This window comes from Mesoplodon mirus, assembly GCF_964341445.2.
Source record: "Mesoplodon mirus genome assembly, chromosome: 1".
Lineage (NCBI taxonomy): Eukaryota > Metazoa > Chordata > Mammalia > Artiodactyla > Ziphiidae > Mesoplodon > Mesoplodon mirus.
In genome coordinates this window covers 85,441,405-85,462,851 of record NC_138976.1, presented here as the reverse complement: position 1 = coordinate 85,462,851, position 21,447 = coordinate 85,441,405, and the positions used below count along the sequence as shown (strand labels likewise).

The window sequence follows — 21,447 nt, the reverse complement described above, 5'->3', positions numbered from 1 at the left end:
ATGTCTCTGAAAAATCTGTGTCAAAGAAAACTGAGGCTATCAGTATAAACTCATTTAACTTCTATCTCTTCTTACCTTTATTTCCTCCCAAACTTACCAGTATCCATCCAACTCGAAGGATACAAGTGCTTTTTATATACTGTGCAAGGTTTTTTTTCTTATCCATATTTCCATGTTTCCCCAATTCTCTAAGTTACTTATCTACATCTTCAGGATCTCCTTTATCGGTTCCTTCATTTCAACATATAAAATATAAGTCCTTCTCATTCTAAAAAATTCTTTTTTGCTAATTATTTTCTCTTTTCATCCAAACTCCTTCAGAGTAGCCTATTCCCACTGTCTTCACTAGTCCCTGCCTGGCCCCCACAGGCAGCCCTACACCCTCAATTTATTGCAATCTGGCTTTCTTGTCCACCACTTCACTGAACGGCTCTAAGGCCACTGGGGACCTAACTGCCCAAATCCAGTGGACACTTACAGTCTCTGAAGTATGACACTGTCATCTACTTCCTCCTTCTTGAAACTCTATCACCTCTTTCCTTCCCAGAATTCTTTCTCTGCTTATTACTTAAACTTTGACAGTACCCACAATTCTCTGAAATCTCATCCATTTTCATGATTTTAATGACTGCTTATATGTGCTGATGACATTCAAATTTTTATCTTTCCATGTCTTCACATGCATATCCAGTTATCTACCAGTTTATCTCCTGAATTCTACAGGTGCTTTAAAATTCAACATGTCCAGAAGTAAAGTCTTTTCCCCAATTCAGTTCTTTATTCCCTATTTCCAAACTCAATGATACCACCACCCAACCTTAGTCACAGAGATGGGGGTCCAGCCTCCGCCTCCTACTTCTTCCTTACTTCCCAAGACCAAGTCTTGCTTGTAATTTTCTAAATACAATTAGAACTTATTTCCTCCCTTCATCTATACCTTATTTCAGACCCCTTTCTTCTTGCTATTACCTGGTCTAGAAGTTACCAAATTGCTGTTTGGTGGAACCAGTTGTTAGACACTTCTATTAAAAGAGGACTCTAGAGACAAATAGATTTGCGGATGGCTGTGTACCATATGCCTGCTGTGATGATCCAGAATGAACACTAGCCTACAGCAGCCCCGAGAAGCTGTACAGTAAAGAAACCTGATTAACTTTACTTAAGCCAGGTTCTCCCTTCTGCCGGCCTATAAATCTTTCAGTAGGGACAGGAGAGGAGGTGGTAGCGTGAAAGTCCCACTTGAAAATAAAAAACACTGTTCCTCAGAAGAGTGGGGCATAATTATCTCCAGGCTTCTTCAAATTGCTCATCCATACTGACGTCAGTGGTCTAAAATGCCACCTGAACTTGTCCTTTCCATTCTTAGCTATTTTCTGAGGAAACCAGCTCCCCGCACATGGGTGGTTAAGACCCGCTCTCCTCCTCCTCGCTGCCTCCTTTAGGGGCACTTGCCGCTGCCTGGGGACACTACACTGATCCTCCAGAGCCTGTGCCTGTGGCTCCGTAACACACCCCTCTCACACTCACGGCTCTGGACTTCTGCTGTCCTCTCTGCCTTGAGTGTCCTTGCCCTTCGCCGGCTGACTCACCAGTTTTTCACGAGTCCTTTAAGACTGAGCTTAGGGAGTGCCTCTTTCGATGACTTTTCTTTGCCTCACAGCTCCCCCTCTTCTTCCACAAACACTGACTAAACGCCCTGAATATGCCCGGCACAGCATGTCACGTGCAGGGTGAGACATCTGCTGTGAGTCTTCCCCTCTCACTCCACTGCTAAAGGGCCAACACTACATCTTGCTCATTGTTTCACTCCTCTAACACTCAATCCATGACTAGTGAACTAACTAGTACTGTAGTAGTCCTCTTAGTAACAATCAGGCAGGACCTTCTAGAAGAAATCTGACACTCCAGCTTTTCTCTGATCTCACCTTTCAGTCTGGTGGAACTAAAGACTTATCTGTGCATGTTTACCAGGGAGACATAATTTAATCCAGAGATCTGTCATCACATACTCTGCCGTTTAAAAATTCTGCTCAGATGGGGGAAGGAGACAGGTGTGCTTTCTGACAGCCCCACTCTTTTGCACTTCCAGTGCTCACTGGCTTCTCTCGGTGCCTTCCCTAAACGCTTCCTCTCTTAACAAGGAAACAGGATAACAAAGTACTTAAGAGCCTGGGTTCTGCCTCTCTGTGAAACAGAAACAGAACCAGGGACACAGAGAATAGACTGGTGGTTGCCAAGGGGGAGGGGGTGGGAGAGGGTTGGACTGGGCGTTTGGGATTAGCACATGCAAACTGGTGTATATACAGGATGGATAAACAAAAAGGTCCTACATGGGACTTCCCTGGTGCCGCAGTGGTTAAGAATATGCCTGCCAATACAGGGGACACGGGTTCGAGCCATGGTCCAGGAAGACCCCACATGCCACGGAGCAACTAAGCCTGTGCACCACAACTACAGAGCCTGCGCTCCAGAGCCCGCGAGTCACTACTGAAGCCCGCGTGCTACAACTACTGAAGTCCATGAACCTAGAGCCCGTGCTCCACAACAATAGAAGCCATGGCAATGAGAAGCCCGTGCACTGCAACGAAGAGTAGTCCCCGCTCACCACAACTAGAGAAAGCCCGCACATAGCAACGAAGACTCAACATAGTCAAAAATAAAAAATAAATAAATACATTTATTTTTTTAAAAAGTGGATGTATTTTAAAAAAACCAAAAAGGCTCTACTGTATAGCACAGGGAACTATATTCAATATCCTGTGATAAACCATAATGGAAAAGAATATGAAAAAGAATGTATATAAATGTATAACTGAGTCACTTTCCTGTACAGCAGTAATTAACACAACACTGTAATTCAACTATATGTCAATAAAAAATAAAATATAAAAAAATTGCCATAAAAATAATCACATAAGGGGGACTTCCCTGGTGGTCCAGTGGTTAAGACTTCGCCTTCCAAGGCAGAGGGTGAGGGTTCGATCCCTGGTCGGGGAGCTAAGATCCCACATGCCTCGCGGCCAACAAATCAAAACATAAAACAGAAGCAATATTGTAACAAATTCAATAAAGACTTTAAAAATGGTCGACATAAAAAAAAAAATCTTTAAAAAAAATCACATAAATCAGAAACAAATGAAACATAATAAAGTCCCTACATTAAAAAAAAGAGCATGGGTTCTGGTCACATCCCAGCTTCCCACTTACTTACAGCTGTGTAATTCTGGGCAACTCACATAATGTCTCCTCAGACTCCTCATCTATAAAATGGGGATGGTAATAATTCCCTACCTCATAGCGTTGCTGTAATCCATAAACACGGTTAAGTGCCTCGGTAGATGTTTGATGCTCTCTGGTTATTGTGAATTAAAATACATCAATGGCTTCTGGCCATATGATTTATAATAGTTTGACATTTAACCAAATGGTAAAACTATTCCATTTATTATTCCCATCTCTTTTTACCCCTTACCCTGCTTTGTTGTTTATGTTTTCTCCCACCAGAGTGTTAGTTCCAGGAGAGTAAAGGCTTTTTTTTGTTCACTGATGAAAGGAATAGCACCCAGAAAAGTACTATACCTATGAAACCCTCAGTAAACACTAGCTGAAGAATGGTGCAAACTGTCACAAGGAAAAATACACTAAAACTTTCATTATAATAAAAAAGTATAGATAAATCTTTCTCTAATGGCTTCCAGTCAAGTATTTTAAAACACCATATGCTATACTAAAAACATAAGTAATTTATTAAAATTTGAAGGCAAAAACATAATTTTAAAAGATTTAGACTTATGTTAGGCGTGATAGAGTATGGATGCTTTCTTGAAATTTACAATCAGATCCAAGAGTATCACTTTCAGAATGTTCTAGTAGACTGAGTTTAGTTTTAGTTGTCTTTGATGAAACAGTCACTATTCTACTCTCTTTCTTAACAGAAACATGTTTTTTCGAAGACTCACTTTTAATTGCTTTATTAACCAAAGAATTATTTTGCCCAATTCTTTTGCTTTTCTGCTTTACAGGTGAGTCAGAGCAGGAATGCAGGTCCTTCCCAGGTTGTTTCTTAGCAGAGTATTTTTTGGTATATTCACCTGCTTTGGTCATTTTCTCTGAAGAAGACCTGCTATTTCTAGATAATTCCTCTTCTTTTCTTTGACTTCCAGTTCCACAAATGACATCTGCTGAAGGAGGACATGTTCTAGCAATGAAATCTTCAAAAGACTCCTGCCACTGCTCTGTGACTGGGACCCCCAGGTTATCTATGGAAGTTTCTAAGGCCTCCTGAGTAGAGACTGGGACCTGGAAGGAGTTGAGAGACAAAGGAATCCTAGCATCACCTGTAATTTCCTGAAACTGGAAGGAAAAACAAAAGACAAGACAAAAATTCAGTGATGAACAAAGCCAACCATTAAAAAGTAGAGCTCAAAACTTCAATGTTACTCTGCGATATTATTATTAAGACAGTCAATTGATTATTCAGAAGATATCAGAGCCCGCTTCTTTCTAATTATATCTTGCCAAGTGATTCTCAGCTTAACCTAGCTATATCCAAGGCTATGTCCACTATATTTTCAGACTTTGGTGATTGGGGTAGTTATTACCCATTTCCTTTCCCTCACTAAAAATAAACATTACTCTGTAAGGTTTAAGAAAATTAATTTCTTTTCTATCCTCCAGGCACATGTAAACAGTACATAGTTTGTGACCAGACTGTGTTCTCAAGCTGTCAGTTCCCAAGACCAGTCTGAGATTGGCTGAGGTGGGCGAAGGGGACTCCAAGTGAGGCTGGAGGAAGAGGTGACAGGTCTCCCTTCCCATTCCCATGACCAGGGGAGTCACTATAATATGTTACCTATTAGCTATGTCTGGATTACTTATTTTAAAAGTTATCTATATCAGTACGTGTACCTTCATTAGTGTTCCTTCATTGTAAGCTGACTGCATACAAATAGAAACCTAGATAAAATATGAATAGAATAGACATTTATACAATTTAAAATTTGGAATATTTTCTCTAATGTTTTCTTTCTTCATTAAGGATAGTTTGCTTAAACTCATAAATTTTCTAAAGAACTTCCAGTTTTCTTATTTACAACAATACAGTATCATGAAATGGGCACACATTTACTAATCTCAGATTTGGAAAGGACTCCAGAGTCTTCTAGTTCCCGAGCATGTGAACTATTAGAGACTGATCATTATTATTTTCTCTATGACTTGATCATTTCCTTTTTGCTGATCACTCTTGGAATCATTAAGTGCTGTTCTGTCCACTTACTTGGATATTTTGCATTTGTCCTAGGGCACTCTGCTTTGATTCGGATTTTTCTTCTTCAAGTGCCTTCTTTTCTTCTTTAGGTGGACTACTAACAGTAGAATTCATCTGGGGACGACCTAGTAAATGAAAATCTGACTGATCTATACCAGCCATTGTGGCCAGCTGCCCAAGCCTGGATCAGAGGAGGAAAGGAGAAAAGACAAAGGTTATTATAATCACAGAAGAGCAGTTTAGATTTCCCCAGACCTACAATCACGAAATACTTCTAAAATCTTAAAAGTCAACATCCTACCCCTGACTACAAACCTCTCTCTCCCCCAAATTCTCAGCCCTTTCCAGATTCATCCTTTAGGACACATCCCATCCCCTTACCTATTACTGCTCCATTTTGAACACTGTCTCACTAGCAGCTTCCACATCTACCATGCACCTCATCCACTGCCTCTCACACCTCCATTCCCACACCTCTTTACCACCTTTCCTCGTTTCCAAGAATGTGTTTGTTCCTTCCTTCCCAACACCAATTCATTCACTGACAAAACACCACTCCATCAACTATCAATCTCCACTTCCCTCTTTCAGCAAAATTGCTCCCAGTTGAGAACCACTGACCTATATCTTCCCTGCAGATTAACAGTAATTTTTATGTCTAAAACAAAAATAACTTTAATTTAAACTTATCAAACAAGCAAATAAGTGAAAGATAGGAAAATTCTTATGCATTCCCGAATATTTTCAATGAAAACTGCCTTCAATTTAGTCTTTACAAAAAACTATACCTATTAATTACTCTGTCTACAGGTTACTCTTCTATAATGGGCTCCCCACTCTACCACAGCAGGCTCCCCTATTTGCAGTTCTTAAAAAATTTAATTGCTCATTTAAAAAAGTCCACTATATTACCTATAATTACACTAAATTTGGCTAAATATGCCCATGGAAATGATGAAAACTGCTCCAGTTCCTCAGCAAACTACCATTATAGTCGCAAAGAGAAGAACGCCATGAAGAGAAATGAACTAACCCAGCATCTTTAAGGAGATCCAAGAAAGCGTGGAACTTCTGAAAAGAATTCTCAATGCTGCCCAAAACACCTTCATCATCCAGGATCATGCTTGTCAATGAGTGAGCATGAAGGGCTTCAGACAAAGAGAAATTCATATTTCTTAACTGGGCGTTTTCATGTTCCAGCTATAAAAGAAAACTGAAAATGTCTGACATGATTTTTTCTCATTGTCATCAAAAGTAGCCTTGTCTAATTTCAAGGAACAAAACTAAAACACTCAAAATGTAATTAATTTGTAACTAACCTAACTCTCCACCAGTAAAGACAGAGACCACATCACATAATAACCAAAACCCACAGGCACCCAACAAAGTTTCCTATATAACACTTAGGTGGTATATAAATAAACTAAAGTTATCATTTTATTAATGATCTCTCACAAAAGATCACATTTCTAACTGGTTAAAATCATATTGGAGCCTCATTCCACATTAGAAAATTACCTGCTTTAAGTTTCCTTTAAATTAGAAAATGAAATATAGAATCTGATTTGGACAAAACATATTACAACTCTGCTGAATGTTAAGAATTAACTTTAGTGAGCAAAATATCTAATGCTTACATTTAAAAGCCCTAAATCATACCCAACCCAATTTATTAAATGTACGATCACCAATATTTTCTTTGGCTTCTTGAAAATATTCACCCCCGTGCACTCTTCCCCTTCCACTCATCATCTATGCACTTAAAACCCCCTGTAAGCTCAACTCTAGTATTTCTCAGAAAGGCCATTATGTTCATGATGCCCCTTTTGCCTTATATAAGCAGGTGCTCAACATTTATTGAATGAGTGTCTGCCAATCCAATGGATGCACTTTCAAAAATTCCTCCCTACACTCACCCTGTGATAAATTATATTTATATAGAACTTTTTAGATTATGCCCTGCTTTCATGTACATTACCTAATGTAATTATCATAGTATATATTTTTATCTTTCATTGCATTCTTAGAAGTTTTCCAATATCTTAAATTTATTTAAATGATTCCCTTTCCTAATTCATTGCCAGGAGAGTCTCAACATGTCTTTTATGTTACTGTATATACAGTATATGCACAAAAAGTGCTTTCTTGAATCAAAGAATCATGAACAGAAAACAAGCTAATGTCATATAAAAGCACACACACACACACACAAAACCAGATTCTCACATTTTTAAAAATATGCTTTCTGGAATATAGATCATATGATCACTAAATACCAGTAAATGCGAAAGTCCACATGATACAACCAATTTGCAACATATTACAGTTTTATATACATATTACAACATATTACAACATATTACATACAAACTATGTGTATATGGCTTAAAATCTAATCAAAATAAAACCAAAACACTCTCAAAAGCAGAAGAAGAAACTTGTTTACCTCACTGACTCGTTTATCAGCCTTAAGTCTTATTACTCTTTCCTCCTTTAACTGCTTTAGGCACTCCTCCAGTTTTTCCTAAACAAACAGAGTAAATATTATAATAATTCATAGTATAATATCCAAAAGCCTTTCCAGCTATAGGTCTCATCAGGATTTAGGGGCAGAGCCAGAAGTGAACTCAGATTTTAGTTTGCTACTGGTAATATCATACCATGCTAGTGAAATGAATTATCAAAATCTATCAAATTAGCATAGTAAAGATTTATTTAAATTCCACTCTTTCCAACATAAATTTGTGGCAGCCCACCATAAAAGCCATATGCGTATAACATAGTAAGTCAGAAATAAAAAGTTAAGACCAAGAAAGAAAAATCTTATTTTTATTTGTGGGTCTCTTTATAGTAGGAAGTCCTATTAATGAACATGCTTAACATAAGTGAATTGCATAATTGCAGATTCAAAAGCATTTTTTAAAAAAGTAATCACTTTTAAAGCAATTTACAGTCAAGCACTGTTCCTGGCGTTCTCTGGGCATTAAATAATCTAATCATCAAAACCCTAAGGGGGGCTTCCCTGGTGGCGCAGTGGTTAAGAATCCGCCTGCCAGTGCAGGGGACAAGGGTTCGAGCCGTGGTCTGGGAAGGTCCCACATGCTGCGGAGCAACTAAGCCCGTGTGCCACAACTACTGAGCCCGTGTGCCTAGAGCCTGTGCTCCGCAACAAGAGAAGACACCGCAGTGAGAAGCCTGTGCACTGCAGCAAAGAGTAGCCCCCACTCAACGCAACTAGAGAAAGCCCGCGAGCAGCCATGAAGACCCAGCACAGCCAAAGATAAATAAATAAACTAAATTTATTTTTTAAAACCCAATAAAACCCTACGAGGAAAAAACAATCACTAACTCCATGCTATTTTACATATGAGGAAAACAGAGGCAGAGAAGTAGAGTAACAGCCAAGGTCACACCACTAAGTAGCAGAGCCACAGTGGGAACTCAGGAAGCTCGGTGCCATTCCTGTTCACGGAGCTGGTAGTCTTCCCATCACCAAGGTCAATAAAATAAAATGAACACTGATAAACTCTCTTATGAGTTTTAAGAACTAAGACACTTAGGTCCTTGAAGTGGGGACACTGCTTGCAATAGGCAGAATTCTATAAGATCCCCTAAGACTCCTACTAACTGAAGTACACAAACCTTCCAATCATCCAATCAAACCCTAAATCTAGGTGCTGGAGTGAAGGGATTTTGCAGATGTAACTAAGGTTCAAAATCAGTTGATTTTTTAAGATAGGGAGATTATTCGAGGTGGATGTGGCCTACTCAGGCACCCCATAAAAAGGACCTGAACTCTTCCTAAATTGAAGTACAAAAGGGACAAGATGGAGACTCTCCATTGCTGGCTCTGAAGAAGTCCAATGTTGCAGCAGGGAAGGCAAGCGAGAGGCCTCTAGGAGCTGAGACTCTCCCCCGAATGACAGCCAGCAAGGAAATGGGGACCTCTGTCCTGCAACTGCAGAATCTGAATTATGCCAACAAGCCGAAGAAGCTTGGAGGCATTCTTTCCCAGAGCCTCTGGATGCTAACACAGCCAGACTGACATCTTGATTTCAGCTCTGTGACCCACACAAACTATGGTGAACATCCACCGTTTGGGGCTCAATGTCTTATACTTAAATTTCACGTGCTTTAACACTCTCAGGAGGGAACCCACATGTTCCCATGTGTATCTGAGCAGGAAGCCCAGTCACGCTGTGCCTGGACTTCTGACCCTACAGAACTGTGAGCTAGTCAAATAGGTATTGTTTTCAGTCAGTAGGAGTGTAGTAAAAGAATTAATATTCTACTCAACCTCCAGGTTCGTGAACAAAATAAATGACTGTCATTGTTTTAGGCCACTGTTTCGGGGTGGTTTCTTATGCAGCGATAAACAATCAGAATACCTATACTTATGAAAACAGAACGGTATATTTATACATTTTAACTGCTTTGAGCAATCACTTAAAGAATGAGGAACTCTATTATATGCCGTCATTGGGAGAGGAACTCGTATCACTTTCTGGAGAGTAGCTTTTGGTATCTAACAACAATCCTACATCAGGAGTTTACCCTAAGAAAATCAAAGACGTGGGCAAAGATTTATCTACCAACATGATGTCATAAGATTGTTTATAACCAAACCCTAGAAGAAAGCTAAGAGCCTCCAAATTGGGACTGGTTTAAATAAAAATAGGTCACCATCTGAAGGAATGCGCTATGAAGCCACTAAGAAAAGAATGACAAGAGGTCTCAACCAGAGTTAATGAATGGGCTTCAGGAGTTCTACATTCAAAATATATCTGTGCCTTTTTCCTGGGAGATGGTGCATAAGCTTAATCAAATTCTCTGATGTAGAAGAGTTATTTAGTGACATGACAAAACATTTTTGATACTTTTTTAAGACAAAAGAGCAGATTAGGTGTGTGTACATGTAGAGGTGGCTTTTATTTCCTTCAATAAGTTGTTCATTGTTTTCAAAAATTTGCTCAATGAACGTATATTTTTATATTTAGAACCTATTTTAAAAATTGAGTCTAATAACTTCAAATTCTTTAATGTTTCATTACTAAAGCCAACCAAGTTTTCAATGGCGAAAAAGGGAAAAAAATTGCAAAATTCCTCTGCGTTTAATATAATGGTTTAATAAATCTTCTAAAACTGATTTCAAAGAAATTCTAAACAAATAAGCAGCCAAACAAAAAAAAAAACCTCACCACAGTCAGAGGAAAGTAGACTAAAAATTCCTGACTGGTTCTAAATAGCACATCGAAGTGCAATACATGAAATAGTTTCTCCCTCTAGTGGAGGGAATTAGAACACAGTGTTAAATTAGAACACAGTGTTAAATTTTTGTGAAAAAGTGTACCCTCCTCCTACAAAGTATTAATAATTCATGTCCCTTACATGGAAATACGGAACCAAAAAAGTTAGAAAGTAAAATTGCTTGATATTCTATTACTTAAGTAAGACTAACGATAAGGCTTTGGAATAACTTTCCTTCCTGTCATCTGCTCTCCTTCCTCCCTTCTGTACACTGGCTAGGGTGATTTTTCTGGGACAAAGCTCCCATCATATTGTATATTAAATTTTATGTTCAACTTTTTTCCATTTAACATTGAAATCAATCATTTCTCATATAATCAGGGGATTTATAACCTTGATTTTTTTTTGTGGGCTACAAAATATTCCACTGGGTGGGTTTACTGGTTAACCATTTTACACATTTAAATTCTCTCCAACTTTTCAATATTATAAGACAAAATAACCATTTTTATGCATGAAGGCTTTTTTCCATATTGAGAATGACGTTCTTGCAATAAATCCATAAAAATGAGTTTGAGATCAAAGCAAATGAACATTTTTAAGGCTCTGAGGTACCTATCTCCAAACTTCTTTCCAAAAGGTTTCTAAGATTTTATACTGCCATCAGTGATGTATCACTTGGTATATAACCTCTATTATAACTGTTGGCTTACTTCCTCACTTAGAGTGCAAGTTATTTGAAGAAGGGAGTGTATTTTATTAAGTGTTTAGCCCCAGCACCTGTGCCTAGCACAAAGTAGACGGTCAATAAATAATTGCTTAATAAGGAAAATCCCTGCCAATACAAGATGTGTGTGTGTGAAAAATAGACTGTATGTTTTTCTCTAACTGAATAGATGAAAACTTGTCATCTTTTTAATGTACAATTTTTTTGCTTATAATTAGTAATTAAATTCTCTTTTAGATTATATTTTAAAAATTCAGATTCTCTGAGGCAAATGGGCCTGGCCCTACCCATTAGCTATATAACCTTGGACAAGTTCTGTAACTCTAAGTCTCAACTTCCTCATCTATAAAATGGAGATAAGCTCCCATATCACAGAGCCTCGTGAGGATTACATGAATTAAAACACATATAAAATTAGAAGAGTGCTTGGTACATAGAATATGTTCAATTAATGCTGAATGAATGAACATGCGAATGCAAACAGTAGTGAAGGGTTTAAAATGAAATGGTCTCATCCCACTCCCACATCCAGCACTCAAGAAGCGACCGATTCTTTAAGCAGGTTTTTAACTGTAAAATACAATATGTGTACTGAGAAGCACACAGAAAAAAACTGTCAATGTGACAAATAAAAAGAGAATCCTTACATAACCACTACTCAAATCTGAAAGTATTGATACTTGTCAGCATCTCAAAAACCCCCCCATATCCTTTTCTTATCACAAGCTCCTTCCCTCTTCCTAGTTAAACACCATCCTCATTTCTTAACAATCATTTCCTTTAACCTGCATGCATCCCTAACAAAATAGTTTAGTTTTGTCAACGTCTAACTTCATGTAGAGGATCATAGTATATGAAGTCTTCTCTATCTTATTTCTTTCACTCGACATTGGTTTAAAAAATTCATCTACATTGCTGCCTGTAGCTCTAGTTCATTCAATTTTATTGCTGGATAGTCTTCCCACTGTACGAATACACATAATTTATTTAATTTTTGATTCTTAATGGACATTTGGGGTTTTTTTCAGTTTGTGCTAATGCAAATCATGGACAGGAATCCTGCTGTACCGATTATCCTGGTGCATTTATACAGGGCGGGGGTGAGGGCTGCTGGGTCACGGGGTATTTATATACCTTCAGTTGATGGAGCGTGCTAAATGCTTTCCAAAGTAGCTGTGTTGATTTATACTCCAGTATAAGCAGGGTAGAAGATTCCCATAGTACTCCAGGTCTACAATACCTGATACTACCAAACTTTCTTTATGTATTTGTCAATCTGATTGGCATGTAGTTTCACTGGTTTTGACTCATTTTTCTCTTATTACTTAATGAAGTCGTACGCTTTTCGTGTTTACTGGCTGTTTGGATTTCCTTTTTTATGAGGTTTAAGTCAACTATTGTTATTTTTAAATTTTTAAATTATTATTTGTTGGGCTTCCCTGGTGGCGCAGTGGTTGAGAGTCCACCTGCCAATGCAGGGGACGCGGGTTTGTGCCCTGGTCCGGGAGGATCCCACATGCCGCGGAGCGGCTGGGCCCGTGAGCCATGGCTGCTGAGCCTGCGTGTCCGAAGCCTGTGCTCCACAACGGGAGAGGCCACAGCGGTGAGAGGCCCGCGTACAGCAAAAAAATTTTAGAAATAAAAATAAAAATAAATAAATATTTATTTATTTTTGGCTGTGTTGGGTCTTCATTGCTGCCTGCAGGCTTTCTCTAGTTGTGGCGAGCAGGGGCTACTCTTCGTTGCGGTGCGTGGGCTTCTCATTGCGGTGGCTTCTCTTGTTGTGGAGCACAGGCTCTAGGCGCGCGGGCTTCAGTAGGTGTGGCTCGCAGGCTCCGTAGCTGTGGCGCACGGGCTTCGTTGCTCTGCAGCATGTGGGATCTTCCTGGACCAGGGCTCAAACCCATGTCCCCTGCATTGGCAGGTGGATTCTTAACCACTGCGCCACCAGGTAAGTCCAACTATTGTTATTTTGAATTCTTCTCCATTTCCAAGTAATACTCCTACATGACTATTTTCTCACTAAATTTGAGGCATTATCTGTTAACTTTCTAATTTACTAAGTAAGGGTTTAGTTCCTTTATACAATTTCCTATGTCCACACTGCTCAGTAAAGTTATGTCATCATTAGTTATTCCACTGCTCATGATCTCTTTGACTTGTAGTGATATACTTAAACACCTACATTGTTGATCAACTATAAACTCTCTCAACGTCATGCTTTGTAAAATGAGGACATTCATACCATCTTCCCTTTTTTCTACCTCCTGTCTACCTTCCAAACCTAGCTTTTATGTTGTCAAAGTTGAAATTTATATTCTGTTCTATGTGCAGTTAAGTCTTCCGTTATTTGAGAGTCAGTACGGAGTAATGTTTAAGAGAACAGGCAGAGAGTCTAAACTCAAAGCCTCAATCCAGCCCTAAATTAGGTACAGCCTGGGCAAGTTCCTTCCCTGTCTTAGCTTCCTTTTCTGAAAAGTGGGAATGATATTAGCACCAACCTCATAAGGCTATTCAGAGGATTAAATGAGTTAATATATGCAAAAACACTTAGAGCATAATATATACTAAGTACATATTAGTACACAATACATTTCAGTACATACCAAGTTAATACTAATACATGCTAAGTATAGTTTAGGTTAGTTATTTGTTATTACATGCAAGTTGACAATAAAAGCTGCAAACGAAGATAGTATTTCCATTATTACAATTAAATTAATATTGCCCACTGCAGATGTATTGTGCCTCTGTATACAGACTATACCTCCTTCTATACTGTTTCAGTGTCACTGCCCTTGTGTAGGGTGACCACATACCCCAAGCTGCCTTGGGCTGTTCCAGTTTATACCTGTTGTCCTGATGTTACAGCATTATAGCACCTCCTTACACTATTAAAGTGTTCTGGTTTGGACAACAAATTAGATAGGTGGTCATTACCCCTGTGTGTCACTGAAAAGGGGGACATCTATAGTGTCAAGTTTAAGTGGATTCTTCCCTTCCTCACCAATAGTAGGTTAAAAATCAACCATAATTTAGTCTGCTTCATGTTTATGTCAGTATAGCATTTTCTTCTCTGGAGTTCAAGTTCCTTCTCCTCTTCCTCTCCCTCCTCCCTTCCAACAGTGCCTAATACCTAGTAAGTACAATATGCCTCAAGGTGTTTCTAAGCTCTCAATCACACAATCAATAGAAGCCTCTCCACCCTAGACTAGCTGCAATCTGCACTGAATCCCCTATTACCTTCCTTCTTGGTTTATTGCCTCATTTTGCTGGATTATTTCTATAAATAGCTTAAGGTGTAGCACAGGAGGTAAAATTTTCAAATTTCTTTATGTACAAAATATCTTATTCAGCCTCCACTTATGACTGATAGTTTGGCTAGATACAAAACCTTAGGGTGAAAATTATGTGCCTGAAAATCTTTGGAGGTATCTTTCTAATGCCTTCCAGGATCCATGGTGCTGATGACAACTATGATAAAGTCAGATCTTAACTTTTTTTTTTAGGTGACCCAGTATTTTTCTCTCTGGAATGAATGTATCCTCTCAGTGGTTTATTCTATTTTATTTTATTTTTTCAGTATTTTAAAATTTCACAATGAAGGGTGTCTAGGTATGAGTCTATTCTTGCTCATCTTGCAGCTATTTTCAATCTGAGGCCTGATGTCTACTTTCAGCTGTGGGGAATTTTCTTGCCCTTTGACAGCTTCCCTCCATTTTTTTGGGGGGTCTAAAGTTTCTAATAGTAACATGTTGTATCTCCTAGATGCAGCCTCTCTAACATATTTCTATCACATTTTCCATTATGTCTTACTTTTTTATATACTGAGAAATTTTTTAAATTCCTACTGAATTTTTTTCAGCAACCATATTTTCATTTCCAAGAGACCTCTTTTGCTTTCTGACCATTCTCTTTTTAATTAACCCCCTAGTCTTATTTTATAGTTGCTAGCTCTTTTTAAACCTCTCTCAGGATACTAATTAGGGGGTTTTATTAAATTATTTTGTTCCCTAAATTGTCCCTGGTCCTACTAGGATATGTTTTCTCTCTTTTTCCCCTTCTCTCATGTTGTAAGCTTTACTCAACTATCAGGCAAATGACAGTTATTTTCTATTTAAGAATGAGCACAGAAAGCTCCCTGAAGTCAACGATTGATTGGTTTCTTATGCAGGAAGCAGCAGGGAGTAACTGTAATAGCATCCCCCCCAAACACTCTTTTCTAGGGGGTAACAACTCACACTAGCTGCCTTAGTTCTCCCCAGTTCCACTGTTTTCAAAATGAAATCATCTCATTTCAGGAGCGTGAGGGCAGGGCTGGGAGTCCACTCCTCCAAACACAACCCTTCAATGAGCTCCCCTATTTCAGTCACACTTTTAAATAACCCCACCCTCTCTCCTACATGTGCATCTGAGCATGGAGCTGCTTCTGCAGGTGGGGTCAGATTCCTCCTCAGTTGAAGGTGGTCCGTGTGCATATTCTAGGTGATGCTTTTCCTCTGTTCTACTGCTTCAGTTTCACCCTCTTCCACTTGTCTTCCGTCTTTCAAAACTATGTTGAAATCTCTTGACTGTTGTGGGCTTATATACTTAAACACTTTGATACCATCATTTTAGTGTATTGTCAAAACAGACAAGAGCTGAAAGGGTTCTCAGTGCATTCTGAATCTGCTATTCTGTGGTCCCAGTGTTTAAACTTCTTGGTCTTCCCCAGTGTCTATCATTGCTTTTAGAAATAAAATCTCCTGGTCTACTCGTGAAGGAAATGAATACAACACATCTAAAATGACAAGGAATGTGGGTTAGATGCTCTAGGGTCTTGTCGTACTCTGCAAATTACTAATAAACCACTTACATGCTACAAATTTTAGGTGCTCATCTATAAAACAAAAGGGGGCAACTCTAAATGAACTATAGGTTACTCCTCTAACATTTCATAATTTTCTAAGTTCTTTTCTTAAAATTTCTCTATATTATCATTAATTTTAATTAAAAAAATAAAAATCTAACTTTCTCTTTTGAAAATCAAATAGTAATTTCCATAGTCCTACAATAATGGGATAATTAGTTCCGAAACCTGTCAAGTTTCATGTTTCATATGAAAAGAAAATCATATTAAATAATTTTTAAAAATTAAACATGGACTTTGTAACACAAAGACAAGGTCCCCCCAAATGGTGTTCCCTTATTTATTTATTTATTTTTGTGGTACGTGGGCCTCTCACTGTTGTGGCCTCTCCCGTTGCGGAGCACAGGCTCCGGATGCGCAGGCCCAGCAGCCATGGCTCACGGGCCCAGCCGCTCCGCGGCATATGGGATCCTCCCGGACCGGGGCACGAACCCGTATCCCCTGCATCGGCAGGCAGACTCTCAACCACTGCGCCACCAGGGAGGCCCTAATGACATGTTTTGATTTTTATTTCTTAGAGTTCAAATGTCCACCATTCACCTTGGTCTAAGCTTAAGGAACCATTCAAGGGGATACAATGCAGATGGGAGGAGAAAACAGAACCCTCACACAAGCTCTGCAGTGTTGCAATCAGGCTTCCGTTTGAAAAATAATCTTCTCTACAGCTTTAAAGCGATAACTTTGTACCTGCAATGCTTCTTGTTTCAAATTGATTTTCTCTGGCTCTTCCTGAATACTTTCTGAGGAATCATCGACCTCTTCGATTTCTGAGGAGGAAGGACTCTCTACTGTCACAGTCACAGGAAATTCTGATTGCTTAAAGAAAGAAGACAAGATTGTATAAAAGATAACACAAGCAGATACCAAATATCCAAATATTAGAGGACATTTAACAAAAGTATTCTGAGGTATCATTATTTATAAATGTCTCTCACTGCTCCTTAGTCTAAAACAGGCAATGACTAAGTAAAATTACAGTAACTTATTTTTGCTATGTTACTGTACTGACCTCTGTTGTACATGGTTAGGATTAGTATTGGGAATTGCCCATATTATTTTATTAAGTTTCTTTCGCAGAAGCCAAGTGAAGAGCCAAGGTAAACATTTTTTCTCACATCAACTTTATACTGCAAATGAAAAATTTATTCTTCACCATCAGACAAAAACAGTCTGGAAGAAAATGTACTTTTTCGGAGGAAAACTCATCAGTAAGGGGACTGATAAAGAATCAGAAGAATAATCAGAAAGTCAACATATCTAAGCTGTGAATAATAAACATTAGAATTTTAAAAAATAAATCACGTACACATACACAACTAAAACTGACCCATCAAAAATTTCATCTTCTCACCACCCTTAAGCCAAAACTAGGGCAACAGTAATACAATTCTCCCATCAAGCTTTACTGCCACTGCAATGTTGTTCAATAGGACATTTCCAAACATTTAAAAACTGACCTGGTCACAACCCCATAAAAGTCTACAGATCATAAAGAAGTGTGCTGGGATTATATAACCACGCAGAAGACAAGTCACTAGGACATCATTTTGACAACAAGCAGCAAACCCTGCAGCATAGGAAAACCCTAACAGGAGAACGAGGCGCACACCCCTCCCTCAGGGCATGCAAGGGCAGGACTGACTCCCAAAGTGCTCTTCTCTCAGTCTCAGCAGCTATGCAGTCTCCCAAGAGCACTGGGAAGGAGAATCTGATACTGACGGTAGTAGCTTGCCATGAGGCCAGAAAGAGAGGGAATGTGTGTGGCCTTGGTGAGAGAGCAGAGGTTTGGTATATGTTGCTTTATATTGGCTTTAAGATCAGGAATTTGTACATACAGCCCGCAAACAACATTTCTTGAAAACATATGAACATTCTTGAGTATGACAGCTCCCTGTGAGGGGTCAGAAATGGCAGTCACGTTCGTTTCACTGGGTAACAGCTGATTTGCGGACTGGAGAACAGGCTTCCTTGTTTACAGACATAACCACAAGGCTGCCAGTTGTGTGAAAAATCCACACAACTACACAGTTGCATTGGGAGAGCGACCAGACAAGTTTTAAAAAGATTTATTTCAGAGAGGGAAATGCTTCTTGTAAGGCTCTGTCCGTTTAAAAAGCAAAAAGAATGACCATCCACCTTTCCCAATTCAACCCCCTATATATTATAAATATGATAGCTACATACCTGCAACTGATTACATACATCACGAGCTTTGATGAATGGAAAACCCCTAAAAAGATATCCACAAAATGAAGTTATATCTTGATGTAAATACATCACCAGTTAAACCCAGTTAATACAACTATTTAGTATTATGTACAGTATCCATACAGAATTGTTTATAAAAATAAGCTCAAAAGGACTGGAGGGCTCTGCTATGGAGAAAACTGTACAGAATTTAGCCGACTGGCTTGGAGATAACTCTCTGAACTGCTGAGAGGCACCTTCAGTTCCTACATTCAGGATGGCTGAGATTTCAGTCTCACTTCTTTTTTTTTTTTCTTTTCTTTTTTTTTTTTTTTTTTTTTGCAGTACGCGGACCTTTCACTGTTGTGGCCTCTCCCATTGCGGAGCACAGGCTCCGGACGCGCAGGCTCTGTGGCCATGGCTCAGGGGCCCAGCCGCTCCGTGGCACGTGGGATCCTCCCGGACCGGGGCACGAACCCGTGTCCCCTGCATCGGCAGGTGGACTCTCAACCACTGCGCCACCAGGGAAGCCCCAGGCTCATTTCTTTAACTGGTGATATTAATCATTCTCTAATTTACCACTCCAAGCAACAAGGATGGTCCTGAGATGAAGTGTCTCAGAAAGAAGATAGGAAACCACAGAGTTGTTAAACTCAAGTGCAAAGACTGGGGATTCAACACTATAGTTTATGCAACAGCAATTCACATTACCATTTGCAAAAAAGTAGTCAGTTGTCCAAACATCCATTTAACATGAGCAACTGAACACATATTTTACACAGTAACTACTTCAAGTACCATTTAAAATCAATTCTCTTTGTTTTCTTAAGCAATTGTTAACCTCCAATTTCGTGAATACTACCAGGTAAGTCACTTGAAAATAATCTAGAGCCATCTATTTCACTTAGCAGGCCTAAAGCTATAGTTCAACAATTTTATTTACAGTTCTATGACAAAAATTACTATGAACAGCTATCCCCTGGATAAGTAATCAGCTAAAGCTAGTTTGACTCACTAAAGCTGATTTACTGAGTTAAGCCAGTTGGTTTAGAATAGGTCTACTCCATATTTCTCATCCATTCTGCATTAAACTATTTCCCATGCCTAAAATGTGTTTTTTCCCATTCGTACATATCCAAATTCCTACTTCTGTGCTGTAGGGCTTGGCTCAACTACACCTGCCTTTAGTGAAACTTTTCTCACCTGCACAACTGGAGATAATTTTAGTCTCCTCATGACTCCCATGGGTTACCTCTGTTGTGACACTTGAGAAACAAGTTGAAACTCTCAATTATTTTTTGTTTTTCTTCCTTAAAGGGCTCATTAGGCAGAAGCCATGTGTGAGTTATCTTTTTTGCTCTATAGAAAGCACCAGAGACCGCCCACATAATAGAAGTTCCAAAATAAAGAATTCTGAATGACTGAAAAAGACAGGGAATGCAAGCACGTTACCTGTTCCTTTTTGCACGTTCTGCAGTACGCCACGGCAGGAAACCAGACACACCAGGTGGTAGAGGTTCAGGAGCATAACATTCTTTACCAGTAGAGTGTTTCCTTCCATTACTTACAGGTTTCTTTGTGGCCAAGCCTATGTTTGACAAAGCATGATAAGAAGGAATCAAGATGCACCAAAGGTCTACAGGGCAACTGTTACACGTGTACACTTTGAAAGGAATCAAACAGGCACTTGACAATGATGCCAAGGCCATTAAAAAGAGGATCGTTTTGTAAAAAGGTTTTACATACACGGGCCTCTCACTGTTGTGGCCTCTCCCGTTGCAGAGCACAGGCTCCGGACGCGCAGGCTCAGCGGCCATGGCTCACGGGCCCAGCCGCTCCGCGGCATGTGGGATCTTCGCGGACCGGGGCATGAACCCGTGTCCCCTGCATCGGCAGGTGGACTCTCAACCACTGAGCCACCAGGGAAGCCCCAAGCCAGCATTTTTAAAAAATATAAGTTCTCTACAGTAACAAGTTATTGTAACTAAAACAAAAGAACTGAGATGTGCAGAAATGAAAAAATAAATTTTTAAAAAATCCCAAAGAATGATACATTTTATGTATCATGCAGAAACACTCAAGTTTATTGACTCTTAGAACACCTTTGGCATTTCTGAATCTCCAGGATAGAGAAACACAGATACACACCCATGACTTCTGCCAAACAGAATCTTTAGAATTAGACCAAAATTTCAATTTAAGATGAATTTTTCTATGTAAAAACAATAAAAGTTATAAGACTACAAGTTGCTGGGTGGTAGGTGAGTCAATGTTACCCTCCTATAAGCCTGTCAACATTCACTGCTCATTTGATTTCATATAGAAAACACACACAAAAAAACAAATGAAACCCACTGGATAAAAGAGTGAAATGTGGAGACATCCTATATTTCAGTAGTAGAGAGTCAAGTATCTTTATATGAAATATTTGGTAGCAAAAACTAGACCTACGTGTTTATATTTTATTTAGAATAAGCCATATATTAAAATTCACATTTAAATATTTAATTTGAATTTACTGAAAACAAACATCATAGGTTAAAATGGTTATATTTATCCTTCAAATCTACTATATTTTGTTATTTATTTATTTTAATAGATCTTTATTGGAGTACAATTGCTTCACAATTCTGTGTTAGTTTCTGTTGCACAACAAAGCAAATCAACCATATGCGTACACATGTCCCCATATCCCCTCCCTCTTGAGCCTCCCTCCACCCTCCCTATCCCACCCCTCTAGGTCATCGCAAAGCACCAAGCTGATCTCCCTGTGCTATGCTGCTGCTTTCTACTATATTTTAGCAGTGTAAAATAGAGTGCATGTGGTAATATAGGACAAATATTTCATAGAGTGTAGCTTATTGATAATCACCACATGATCCGGTGTGACTTATATGCCTCTTAAAAATATATAGGAGCTCAGTTCATTTTGTGCTATTCTATTTTGTTTAACTTAATTACCCTCAAAAAAAATGTTTATATGCATGTAGTTTGTATGTATATACCCTTCCTTTACTTTCAGAAACTAAAGAAAATATATTTGTAAAAAAAATTTTTTTAATTACACTTTTCTTGTTAGGAGCTAAAAAAAATTTCTAATAAAAGTTC

The 21,447-nt window shown here is 38.8% G+C and overlaps 1 protein-coding gene across 5 annotated transcripts in view; it reads right to left on the bottom strand.

Annotated features, from left to right (window-relative positions):
* CEP78 (centrosomal protein 78) overlaps positions 1-21,447 on the bottom strand; it is a 39,911-nt gene that overhangs the window by 4,199 nt on the left and 14,265 nt on the right. The window contains exons 9-16 of one of the 5 annotated variants that reach the window (XM_082626429.1): positions 19,792-19,927; positions 18,337-18,382; positions 16,840-16,968; positions 7,716-7,793; positions 6,303-6,469; positions 5,279-5,450; positions 4,909-4,956; positions 3,960-4,353 (exon numbers count right to left, since the gene is read on the bottom strand). In XM_082626429.1, the coding sequence (XP_082482555.1) occupies positions 3,960-4,353; positions 4,909-4,956; positions 5,279-5,450; positions 6,303-6,469; positions 7,716-7,793; positions 16,840-16,968; positions 18,337-18,382; positions 19,792-19,927 (1,170 nt within the window). Of the gene's footprint in view, positions 1-1,917; positions 4,354-4,908; positions 4,957-5,278; positions 5,451-6,302; positions 6,470-7,715; positions 7,794-16,839; positions 16,969-18,336; positions 18,383-19,791; positions 19,928-21,447 lie in introns of those variants that run through there. The other 4 variants (XM_082626430.1, XM_082626431.1, XM_082626427.1 and 1 more) reach the window with 4 other exon arrangements.